The sequence below is a fragment of the Lutjanus erythropterus genome, chromosome 8, assembly GCF_056507025.1.
Source record: "Lutjanus erythropterus isolate fLutEry1 chromosome 8, fLutEry1.hap2, whole genome shotgun sequence".
In the NCBI taxonomy this organism is placed as follows: Eukaryota; Metazoa; Chordata; class Actinopteri; order Lutjaniformes; family Lutjanidae; genus Lutjanus; species Lutjanus erythropterus.
In genome coordinates, this window is record NC_139324.1 from 7,397,079 (window position 1) to 7,409,922 (window position 12,844).

General features: G+C 40.0%; 1 protein-coding gene across 5 annotated transcripts in view; it reads left to right on the plus strand.

Moving 5' to 3' along the window:
* Positions 1-411: 411 nt before the first annotated feature.
* The window catches only part of akap11 (A kinase (PRKA) anchor protein 11), a 31,796-nt gene continuing 19,363 nt past the window's right edge, over positions 412-12,844 (plus strand). For 2 of the 5 annotated variants that reach the window (XM_084724367.1, XM_084724372.1), the window contains exons 1-5: positions 527-724; positions 9,663-9,767; positions 11,206-11,316; positions 11,410-11,463; positions 11,640-11,771. In XM_084724367.1, the coding sequence (XP_084580493.1) occupies positions 9,705-9,767; positions 11,206-11,316; positions 11,410-11,463; positions 11,640-11,771 (360 nt within the window). In that variant the 5' untranslated portion in view covers positions 527-724; positions 9,663-9,704. Of the gene's footprint in view, positions 488-525; positions 725-872; positions 977-9,662; positions 9,768-11,205; positions 11,317-11,409; positions 11,464-11,639; positions 11,772-12,844 lie in introns of those variants that run through there. The other 3 variants (XM_084724368.1, XM_084724373.1, XM_084724371.1) reach the window with 3 other exon arrangements.

Consider the following 12,844-nt stretch of genomic DNA (forward strand, 5'->3'; position numbering starts at 1 on the left):
GTTTAATGTTTGATTTTGAAGAAGTCCAAAAGTAGTCAGATTAGATTACATTTTTAATACAATGGATTAATTTACTAATTATAAAAACTGCAATGTAATTTGTAAGTAGTAACAGTAAATGTGCATAAATATGCATGTACTACTGAATCCATCAACAGTGGCTTTTAACAGACCATGTGCAATACATCATGCTTGTGTATTTCATTTTCTCCCTGTTTTAGTTTGTGCGGTTAGATATTTGGGTGCACTGTAGCATAAAATAAAATTCTGTAAAACATAAAAAATCATATCAAACCCTTTCTTTATTATGAATTAGCCTGCAGTTTGATTCGTCTGTCTTCGACAGCGCCAGTGCGACACAGATCGTGTTCTCGGCGTGTGATTGATGATGCCTCAAACACTCTTGTTTTCATGGGAAGAACGGTGATGCACAGTGAATGGGGAGTACGATTCAGTTTTGAGACTCGCTCAAAAAAATCTTAAGAGGGTAAGATGATTTTGTCTTCTTGAGCTCATCCAGTTATCTTGCAGAGCCGGGTCAGGCTCTGTGGAAGAATTTAAACAGCTATTTTAACCTGGTCACAGACAGAAAATAGCATGAGCGGCGGGCGAAATGTCGCTTTAGTAACGTTAAGAGGAAGAGTTCCAAATGGACGAATCGTCCACGAAACGCTCATTAAACACAGCAGCTCCCGTCAGCACTGCTGGAGTCCGACACTGAGCGGTGAGTTAAATGACTTGATAAAGACAAAGAACTGCATTGAGAACACACAGCTTGCTAGTTGGTTAGTTATTTTAATCAAACCTTAACGTTATCGTTAGCTTGATGGCTAGGTGCTAGCTAACGACAGTAAGGTGACATCACAGCGCGAGCCTACTGCGGCCTGCTTGTGCTGTTAGCCCCTTGACTGACAGCCTGTCAGCGAGCAGGACGGTTACTGTAGCTGTGGCTGATGACGTTTAATGTCTCCTAACGGTTTGTTATGAATTCATACGTCTGCATAATGTAGCCGCTTAGCTAGTTAGCCGTTTGTGTGCTTTAGTAGTGACTGTATTGAGCCTGAGCATTGGTGAATGAACACCAGCATCCACTGTATGTATGTATGTATGTGTGTGTGCGTGTGTGTGTGGCTCCTCTGTGGCCTCCTGCTGCTGTTGCGGGTACCAGCCCCACGAGCTGGACTATTAGCTTCCAAACACCCAGTGCCCAGCCGAGGTAGCTTTAGTAAACCTTTGCTAACGCTAATAGTAACACCCAGAGGTGGACATTATATACACTCAGTTTGTGTGGAAGTTGTCAACGTCAACAAGTCATGTTAACGTTAAATGTTTTCATGTTACTCATTTAAGAAGCGATTATGTAAAATGGTGATTTGATGCAGTCTTTAGTGTTTAAGGTATAGTTCACCCAAACATGATAAGTGAGTATTTATCTACTCACTAGGGCCGCACGATTTGGTAAAAAAGTCGTATTACGATTAATTTGACTAAAATTGCTATTGTGATATGCAATATGATTAATGGGAATGATCATTCTGTATTAAAAATTTCATATTTACTGAAAAAAAAACTATTAAAATCGTAATAATGTGACAGTTACTTGGGTCTGTAACTTAAAAACTTCTTACATGTAGAGAACAAGATTTGTTGCCCAGAGCATCTCTGCAGGATTACAGTACTTCATTATAATGCAGTTTTTGCACACACATTTTTCCTTTATCAAAACTTTGTGATCAGGTTCCAGTTCTGTGACTTGGATATTGCACTTGGCTATATTGAAAACTGGATAATTTTGTGATTAATTGTGGAGTCTTACTACTCGCGCTTATGTTTATTGAAGGTCGGGTTTAGTTGTGTAGTCCACAAAACACTGCTGGAGTTTCACAGGAAAACAGTGTTGCAGAATCTCCCAAATAAAGGAAGTGAATGTAAAAACGTAAAAAACTACCAAAAAAACCCAACATAAAATGCCTCCATACTGCTCATCTGGGGTAATCAAAGTCTCCTGAAGTGGTAACATGCCAAGTTGACTTGAAAGATTTCACTTACAACATGTTTTTAGCTGAAATCTTCACTGTAGATCTTTACCTAGTTTGGAGTGACCTGACCTTCAGTCGGCATGAGGGTGAGAAGATAATGACTGAATTTTCATTTTTGGGTGAACTATCCCTTTAACATTATTTTTTATATGAAATGGCTATTAAATTGTGTGCCTGTCTCTCTGTGAGTGAAGGGAGGTTGTTGTCAGCAGTGGTCAGAGAGATCTATCTTTCTGTCTTAAAGCCCATTACACACCATTGCATACCGTTTTAAGGAAATGTGCCATTCAATCCAGAAACTGTAACAAAATGGTGCATAACGTTCTCAGACTGAACATGAACCAGGTAAGAGGTAAAATATGTATTTGTGAATTTGGAGTGAACTGTCCCTTTAAAGGGAATGTACACCCTAAAAGTGAATGTTTTGCTTTGTCCTGTTCAAGTTGTTTTGGTCATTCAAATCAGTATCTCCACCCCAGCCCAGGGCTGTCAAACTCAATCATCATGAGCCAACCCAGTTTGATCTAAAGTGGGCCGGATCAGTAAGACCATTGCATAATCACCTAAAAATAACATCTCCAAATTTTTCCCATAGATACTTTATGAAAACATTCAGAATTAACAAAGCATCCTTTTTAGAGCTGCAAACATTGATCAATTATTAAATTCATTGGCAACTATTTTGATAATTGATTAATTGCCTGAGTCATTTTTTAATTTAAGAAATTTTATCTAATTTCTCTGCTTCTCTGATTTCAGCTTCTGAAATGTGAGTATTTTCTGGTTTCTTAACTCCTCTCTTACAGTAAACTGAATATCTCTGAGTTGTGGACAAAATAAGACATTTGAAGATGTCATCTTAGGGTTTGGGAAACACTGATCAATATTTTTCAGTATTTTATAGACCAAATAACTAATTGATTAGTGGAGAAAATGAGGTAAGCCAAGTTAGACCCTTTGTTTAGCCAGATCTGGTGTGTGTTTGACATCTCTGCCCTGGACCCAAATTTAGAGACCTGAACATCATTTGTTGGCATTTTAATGATGTGTTGTGCATTTAGACCTAATTAGGGATGCATGATGGTCAATTTTTGATTAGATATGATATACCAAATTTCTCCAAGTTGCTGCTGTCAATACCGATACAAATGTTCAAATTCACTGGGCAAAATAAGCAAACCAACAATCATTGCAAACAGCAACTTTGCTATCCGATTCAGACACTTAAAAGTCTCCACTCTGCAGACATATTTGCGTTGCATGCATGTAATTAAGGCATCAATGTAATGTCCTGTCATATTGGCTGAAATGTTCACTCCAGGCCGATACTAATATTTCCTTTATTGTTGATACTGATGACGTGCTGATGTTATCGTGCATCCCTACATTTATTGCATTTACATTTAATCTAACATGTTAGAAAATGGTAAAAAAAAATGCACATCACAATTTCCTAAAGTGCAAGGTGTTGTCATGGTATCACTTGTTTTGTCCAACTTATAGTTCAAAACCTGAATATACTCAAGTCCTATTACATAAGATTTGCTGGTCTACTGCTGCCTCGATCGGTAAGTTTGTTTGTGTTATTGTGTGACTTCTGGTGAATTTGAACAAACCTTTTAAAACACAAAGTCAAACAAAAAGACAATGAAACAGATCGAGGCAGTGGGACGCCAGCAGCTTCTGTGTTCTGCAAGAACAAACCCTTTTGCTGCTGATGCTGTCCACTAGCGCTGAACAATTTTGAAAAACTATCTAATAGCAATTATTTTGACTGTTATTGCAAGTGTGATATGATTTATAATATTAGAGGTAATGATCATTTTACATTATTAGGGCCCGAGCACCGAATGGTGCAAAGAGCCAATTGGATTTGCTTGGATTATAATTTTATTTCTTCTGCTTCTTTTTCTTTTTCTCCTTATTCAGTCACATTTTAGAGGGGCCAAACATGCTCAAATATGCATTAGTCATGGTGAAAAATATCCTATGATACAGCTTTTCTTGGTGGGTGTGGCCAAATGGCTTCACCACACCTATTATACAGTAGCATCCACAGCACATTTTACCGATATGCATGGAAATCAGTACACACATATATCACACTGAGACACGCAAACAGTCTCTTTGAACCATCACCTTGTCGGCCATTTTGAATTTCATGGTTAATTTTTGCGATTTCCATGTGTTGTATTTTAACAAACTCCTACAGAATTCATCATAATGACGAACAAAAATTGGTGTGTGTCGTCTAGACTACTTTGTAATCAAAAGTCTTTAAAAGATTTAGCACTTGTTGAAGGGTGCGGCCATGGCATGGCATCGAGTTTTGATGTCTTGCCAAGAAACACGAATTTGCTAGAAGTTTGCTGTAAATGGTCTTATCTGCACCAAACTTCACGTTTGATCCGAGTCCCAACACCTATGACAGGGCAGTGACTGCAGCGTGCCTCAACAGGAGTGGGCGTGCAAGGGCATGTCCAATGCTGCTTAATTATTCTTATTTTTATTGAAAAACATGAAACTTACTGTTTTTTTGCAGAAGTCTGTGCCAGATGAAGATGTTTGTCTGTAGAATCTGATTTGCAGGACAGGACATCTCTACCTGGTGACATTCACTCATTTGAAAGTTTTTTGACACACATTTTGCCTTAAATATTGTACTGCTTGTGATTTGAAAATTGCAGAAAACCGTTTTGCAGTTTCAGTAAAATTTCGATTAACTGTGCAGCCCTACTGTCCACAGCAGTCCAGTACTTAGCTTCGGCAGCGAAGAAAAGTCCAGTCCTGATTTCACCTGAGCAGACAGTCACCTGTGCCTCATTAGAGTTGGTGTTTGGTCTCCTCTTTTTCTCATGTTCTCCGGGCTGTTTCTCTCTCTCAGTCTCTGTTTATCTATCCTTCTGGCCACCCAGAGTCGAGCTCAGAGTTTGGCCCACATCATTCCCAACCAAACAAGATTTTAGACTACACAGTTTCTGCCCTTGACAGGTTGTTTTGCCGTCTCCACTCTAAGATGATCACAAACACCTCCCAGAATACTTTGGCTGCGTCCGTGTAGCCCCATTACACGTTTGTTCAAACTGTGATAATTAGTTTCATGAATCAGCTCTTGAGGATTTGTTTAAGCCTAAACTTAGTTGCACTTAATTACAGTTTTATCCATGACATGACTAACACCAAATACAGGTGGCATTATGTAACCACATTAGTTGCATAAGGAGTGATGTAGGCCTGTTATGACAGTAAACTGAATATCTTTGGGTTTTGAATAAAGCAAGACATTTCAGGATGTCGCCCTGATTGACATTTTTTCTCATTTTCTGACATTTTAAAATAAACAACGATTAATTTAGAAAATATTCAACTATGAAGTTAGTTGCAGCCCTACTGTAGAACACTTAAGGTGATTAGCTTAAATGCTGCTGAACATGAAAGAAATGCACTGTTTAATGTTTTTGTGATTGAGGTTTTTGTGGTCTGGCTGCTGGGATTTTGGGATGTGGTCTGTTTGTCCTACAGGTGCGAGTGAATTGTCATCATTTAGAAGTGAGATCACATAGATATATGGATCTAGATCGCTTGTTTAAAAAACGATTAATGGTGCAGCCATAATAGCTATCCAGCTAACTTTGTTTCAGGCTCAACACAAGTAAGTTATGGAACTGCTGTGCAGACACGAAGATCCGTTTAAGCCCAGCACAGAGATGTACGTTAGACGCTCACCCAGGAAGGATGTGAGAGTGAAGCCTGCTCCCTTAGGTTGATCGTTGTCTCAGCTGATTGAGACAGTTGCAGGCTGCTCTCAGAGTGACAGTGGGAAGTTGGGAAGTGGTGGTGACTACAGTGGTGAGCTGCTGAGCAAGTCAGCTTTCCTGTTATGGGCCAGCAAACCCTCCACCCTCCCCCCGAAAAACAACAGTGTCACGGATCAGAGCAGCCATGCGTCACTTCCCTCGACCACGCCGCATTTTGGGTGAAAACATCCGCTGTTAGTGCCAGTGCCAAACAGAAGGCTAGTGACGTTTTCATGCATGTTAACGTTGACAGTGTAATCAGTTTACCATAATGCCACAGTGACCAGATGACTAAAACGGCAAAATAGTGTCTTAAAAAGTGGCAGATGTCAGAAATATACCTGGATATTCAATATGGCACTTAAATATGATGTATGTACCACCTTTGACCATTCAGTGGAGTCATTGTTCCACTTTGGTGGAAGCAGACACTCATCAACACCTGTGTCTTTAATTTTTTCAGACACAGCATGATTGTTCACCCGACAAACAGCCGCACTTATCTTCATTGGTATCAGCTTAACGGTGATGCAGTTTTCTTATTTTATGTGTTTAAACTGACAGAGACCTTGGAATTTGCGGGCTTGGAATCATGATGCAGGAGCAAAGTACCTGGATGGGTTCTTCTCATCAGTCGTCCATTGGGTTGTTTCACTGTGGACATTGTCATATGCCAGTTTGGTAGACATTGCCTAACCCTATTTTTAATCAGTTACATTCTTAATGCCAATTAATGATTAATCATTAACATCCCTAATTAAAGAGATCATTGGTAAACTAAACGATTGGGAAAATAATGGTTGTATTAATTAGGGCTGCAATTAAATTTTATTTTCATTGTCAGTTAATCTGCCAATTATTTTCTCAGTTGATGGATTATTTAATTCTGTCACAATCTTGTGCTCCACATGTTTGGACCTATCTGTAATAGCTATTTTCCTTACTGATCAAACTGTTTATCATTTTCTCCACTAATCAATTAGTTGTTTGGTCCATAAAATGGTGAAAAATGTTGGTCAGTGTTTCCCAAAGCCCAAAATGACATCCTCAAATGTCTTGTTTTTTCCACAACCCAAATATATTCAGTTTACTGTCCAAGAGTAAAGATTAATAATCAATCAATCGTTGTGGCTCTAATATTAATCAATAATGAAACAATGGTTGCAGCCCTACATAATAGACGTCATTGTGCCTGCCTGCTTCCCTTGTGAGTGGATTTAGATGCAGTGCATAGTTGAGGTTAGGCAGCAGTTGCTGGCTCTGTTATTTTTGTACAGCCCACCAAAGCACCCATGAGAAGCTAGGAGGTCCTGTAGCACCAGAGGAAGCCAGTGGCATGCACTCTATCTCTCTGGTTCTCAGGATGTAGGATGGGCTGATCAATAGGACCGCCCGCCTGGGTCTAGACTCAACTAGCCACTTTGGACCATACCTCAAAGGAGAGGCTTGGATTTCTTGGGAAACTTTTCCTTCTTGTACACTGTAAATATTTTGCCTCATTTACCCGCTCTCTCATGCTGCTTACCAAGTGTGTTTCCCCTGCTCAGAGCACACACCCCTGTTCTCTTGCCTTGCTGTTTGATCTTTGATGCAGGCCTGGCTGTTTTAAGAATATCAAAGAAGCATGGCCTACTATAGCTTATCCTCACCAGCAGGACAAGTCTGGGCCTACTTTGAAGAGCTTGATTCATGTTATTTTCACATGGGCTGGAAGAAAATGTTGGCCCAGAAGGTGGCTGCACAGTCTCAGAAATTTATAGGATAACCCCAAACATTAACTGCGTCACCTCTTGTGGTGACATGTTGTAGTTCCAGAGTTGTCCCTGGAAAAAAAATATTTTTTTCAAAGGTGGCAAAGACTGGAGAATGAACAGGGCGTGCACCTTTAAAGCACCCTGCATTTAAGTGGGGGAAAAAAAAAAAAAATTAGTATTTCACTTTTTGTGTAAACTTGAGGGCAGTCAAAGGAGCTAGAGAGAAAAAGGACAAAAGGTCACGGAGCCTGATACTGAAATAAAATCATGAATTTTCCTTAAATAATAAAGCACTTAATCCAATAAAAACAGGTGTGTCCCATTGGTCCAGTGTAATACACTTATTTTCTATTCAAATATTTATGGAAAATAAATTAATTTTGCAGGGCAGCATGGTGGTGCAGTGGTTAGTACTGCCGCCTCACAGCAAGAAGGTCCTGAGTTTGAATCCCCCAGGGGCAGGGCCTTTCTGTGTGGAGTTTGCATGTTCTCACCATGTCTGCGTGGGTTCTCTCCATTTTCTCCAGCTTTCTCCCACAGTTCAAAGACGTGCATGCATTTACATAGGTGTGAATGTGATTGTGAGTGGTTCTCTGTCTGTCTGGCAACTTGTCCAGGGTGTACCCTGCCTCTTGCCAAATGTCAGCTGGGATAGGCCCCAGCCCCCCATGACCCTTCAGGAATAAGCGGTTACAGAAAATGGATGGATGGATAAATTAATTTTGCATTATCAATCAGAATATGTGTGCCACATTAGACCAACTTAGTATAATTTTTGCAAAGTCAGGACATAAGTATTGAAGATTTAGCTGCACGTGTTGTACCTGATTAGGTAGAGACAGGATGAAAAGGGGGCTTAAAGGGTAGTTCACCCAAAAATGAAAATTCAGTCATTATTTACTCACCCTCATGGAGATTGAAGGTTGGATTTAGTTCTTTAGTCCACAAAACACTGCTCGAGTTTCACAGGAAAACAGTGTTGCAGAATCTCCCATAGAAGTGACATGAATGGTGATCAGTTTTCAACCGGAAAAAAAACCCCATAAAATTCCTCCATGCTGCTCGTCTGCTGTAAGCCAGGTCTCCTAGAGTGCTAACACGCTTGAACAGCTTTTGCTCTATTAGTCAGGGGAAATATCCATGCTGTGCTTCATATTTTCTCACTGACCTGTCAAATATTGGCCCTCAAAAAGTGTCTACTGCAATAAATGCAATCAAGCAGTTGCTGGTAAAAGGCACAATAGTTTTAAGCCACATTTTGTTTAGAATTTTCACCAACGGTAGCGGCCAGCCTTTGAGTTAGAGAGGCAGGGGAAACCCTGTTCACAGGTGTGAGTGCATTGCTAACTCTTCTCTCAAACTGCTGAATTCCACAGTGACTTTGCTTCATGTTAACTGGGGCTGCAGCTAACGATCATCTTCATTGTTGATCTGTCCTTTATTTTCTTGATTGATTGATTAGTTGCTTGATTTATAAAATCTCAGAACATGTCAATCATTGTTTCTCAAAGCCCAAGATGAACTCTTCAAATGTCTTGTTTTTCCCACATCCCAAAGATATCCAGTCTACTGCTACAATGCAGTAAAGGTACCAGAAAATATTCACATTTAAGAAGCTGGAATGAGGCTAGTAATCGATTATTTGATTAGTTGTTGCAGCTCAGTGTATACCATTGACTTTGTTACATCATGCTTCCTGTTTTTGGCCTGTAGGTGTGCAACAGTTGATAGAGCCACAGTGTGAGATCTCTTTGTTTACTCATAGCACTTATACTGGCATGGCCGTGTCATGTGATTGCTGCTGTGGTTGAGGGTGAGACAGCAGTAGAGATCCCACATTGAACAAGTCTGTTTTCTTTTACTTGCTGGAGACTGTTGATAGAAGAACAGAGAGAACCACAGACAAAAGGTTCAGCTGTGGGACTGAAAGTGATGATAGAAGTCAGAATTTCTGTGCTCCATCTGGCCTCCTCAGTTCAGAAGTTGGACCTTCATTCTCTGAACTTCTTTGCCTTGTCACTCACTCTGTCATTTTCTGTTTCCCTTCTCTCCTGGCACCTTTCTGTTCACAGGTGAGCGGCCTGTCAGCCAGCCACGTGCAGCTCTCTGCTACCATGGATGCCTGTGCCCGTATTAGAGGAGTTCCAATAAGATCCAGGGCCTCAGTCCGGAAAGAGGTTTGTCTGCCAGGACACTGCATATCGTTCTACAACAATCCGTAGTGTTCTGTATCTTTGAAAGAAGACTTCAAGCATCCCTTCAGTAATTCTGTATGCCTGCTTACATCTCACATAGGATTTTTAGATAAATTTTTCTTCCAGGTCTCATCTCAATTGTTTGTCCACTTTGTATTAAGTATGATAATATAATACTGTTCTTTAAAAAGGACTTATTGTGCTCATTTCTAGTTCTGTATTTTAGTCTGGGACTATACTAGAGTAGCTCTGCATGATTCACAGTTCAAAAAATATCTTATTTGTCTTATTACCTAAATTAAGAATGCCAAGGCCCAATTTGAAATCTGAAAATCTTCTACGGCCCACCAAACATGTAATCGCAGCATTCACACACGACTAATGATACCATTGATGATGTATGATGTGACTGGTCACCAAATACAATAACAGCTTTTAAACTAGGCCAGATAAAGAAAATATAAGATTTAAAGTCTCAGTCCCTCCAGGAAACTGCAATGAATTTATGAATTATTGAATGAATCGCAACAGTTTATGCAAATTCAATCTAATCCCTGATAATTCTGTGTCCTTGCAATTTTGTTCAAACTATACAACTTTTCCGCAAAGTTGACCAATCGTTCTTGCTTCCTGTGACTTCTACGAGTCATAGCAGTCCCCTGCTTTAACATCATACATGTATGTATCAATGAAACAACTCAATGTTTTGTTTTATTTTTTTGTGTTTTTATATTTTATCACCAGTCCTGAAAGGAGCACAACATTTGTCAGTGTTATTGACATTTATCAATGCTCTGTGCACTTTCTTAATTTTATAATTCTTTGTGTGCTGTTTTGGCTGAGTTTGAGCCCCTGAACCTTTCTGGTGAAGTTACTGAATTTTTGCAATTTTCACTTGCCCACACAATTTCATTGCAAAAAATGGCTAAAAGCATTGCAACGAGCTTCAGAATTTTTTTTTTTTCAGAAAAGCTGCTGTGAAATTAGGCATTTTTGGCTGCAACAATCCCATAAACAGCCCACAAAATCTTGGAGGGACTGGAGTCTGTAGGATCTGATGTGTAGGCTTGTACATCGCTGCACAGTAACAATATTTAATTTAAAATAGTATTTCGATACACATTTCACCTTTAAGAAATATTGTTTCTCCTGCGGTTTGAAAATTGCAAAAGGCCATATTACAGTTTTGATAAAATTTGGTTTAATTGTTCAGCCTTATTTGTGGTTTAATCGACTATTAGGGGATGGCCTTACTGGCAACATTTTTTGTTTTGTTTATTTTACTTTTGTTTAACCAGGCAAGTCATTAAGGACAGATTTGTATTTACAATGACAGCCTGGGATAGATAAATGCATACACATTGGGGTCTCATTATTTCTGTTGGATAACATCTGAAAAACCCTACGTGTGTGTTTGCAGACTGTGCGTGACAGTGGGGCTCAGTGTGTGAAGAGCCTCTTTAGAAATAAAAAGGAGCTATGCAGCATCGGCCTGGAGCTGCCGACCAGAGACGCCACAAGACTGACAGAGGTTTGTCACACAAACTGTAGTGCAAACACATGCAAAGCTCAGTCACATTCACAAGAAACACATTGATACTGATCATCGGCTGTGCTCTTTCAGATTCATTTTGTGTGTCTGCCTGGTCAGTGTGAGGGGGAGGATGTCACCCAACAGGTAAATTTTCATAATTACAAATATGAATTATAATAAAACACAGAGAGAATGTCCTGCTTGTAGACTTGTCAAATTCAATTCTGATTCATCCATGATGGTGATGAACAGTCATTTTTGAGGTTAGAAAATGGCAACAAAATAATTTTCCTTTGCTTCTGTGTCGTCTTCTTCCCCAGGCTCTGTCATCTCTGCCAGGAGGGCTGTGCGATCTCCTCAGGTCCCTCCATGTTCACAGCCTCAAGAATGACGAGGTCCTGCTGCTCAAAGACTCCCGCAGGCTGGCAGAGCACAAGGACGGCGGGCCTCAGGTAGGTGACAGGCATTTCATACTGAAGGAATGTGCTCTGTCAGCATGTTGAGTACAGCAGGGAAGTGAGGGGGGAGAATAAGGGGAAGTAAGAATGAGGTACTACTTGAGTTTCTGTGTGCCTGTAGATAGATTGAGCTTAATAAGAAGTTAGTCTCTTATAAAAAGCAGTTGCTTGACATCATTTCTTGAGATATTACTTGAATTCTTTCAACAAGTGTTAATGCCAGTTTATTTAGGACATAAACTGAAACAACATGCACATTTAAGTAGGTCACTGGCAGAAGTCAAAAATAGATTTTTCCCCCTGACCTATAGTGCTGTTTATCCATCTAGATAGTTTTTGTGTGAGTTATGGGGATATCGGCTGAATAAATGCCAGCCCTCTCAAATATAATGTAACTAAATGGCTCTCTGCTTGTGATACTTAAAGCACAAAACACATTTGAAAAACTCAACAGCAGTGTCTCTTTCCAGAAATCATGACCCAGTTACTCAAGGAAATACACAGATCCTGTTGTGAGAAATTTCATGTAGGAACTACTTTCTTTCTAAGGAACTGCTCCCACCAATCACAGAACGAAGTGTGCGTCAAATCATGGACCAGAAGCTCATGCTTGTGACAGCACAGGATGGCGTCCTCGTGGCTGAGCTGTAGCCTCTTGTCCATGTGTAGATGCCCACTTCCTTCTGCACAGTGACATGGTTGGCGGGTGTAGTTGGGTAGAAAGATTATCTTGAGTAACTGCTTCATGATTTGTGGAAAGAGACAGACCTGTGAAGTTTTCTGTAATGTGCTGTCTTGGTGCGTTGAACCAGTGTTGTAGTCAAGACCACCTGAAGCGTGACCAAGTCCAGAGTATATCGAAACTGAGACAAGACCAAGACTTAAATGAGTTGAGACCAAGTCAAGTGCTGTCACATCTTTTTTTAAGCTTCCTGTGCCAATTTAAGTTTGACGTGGTCTCAGCAGAATTTGCACACTGCTGTGTGTTTTCTTTTGGATGCTGTTGTGCAGATGAACTCTGTGTAGTTTGGTTAGACAAATTTTATTTCAGAAGATTTGGCCAACAT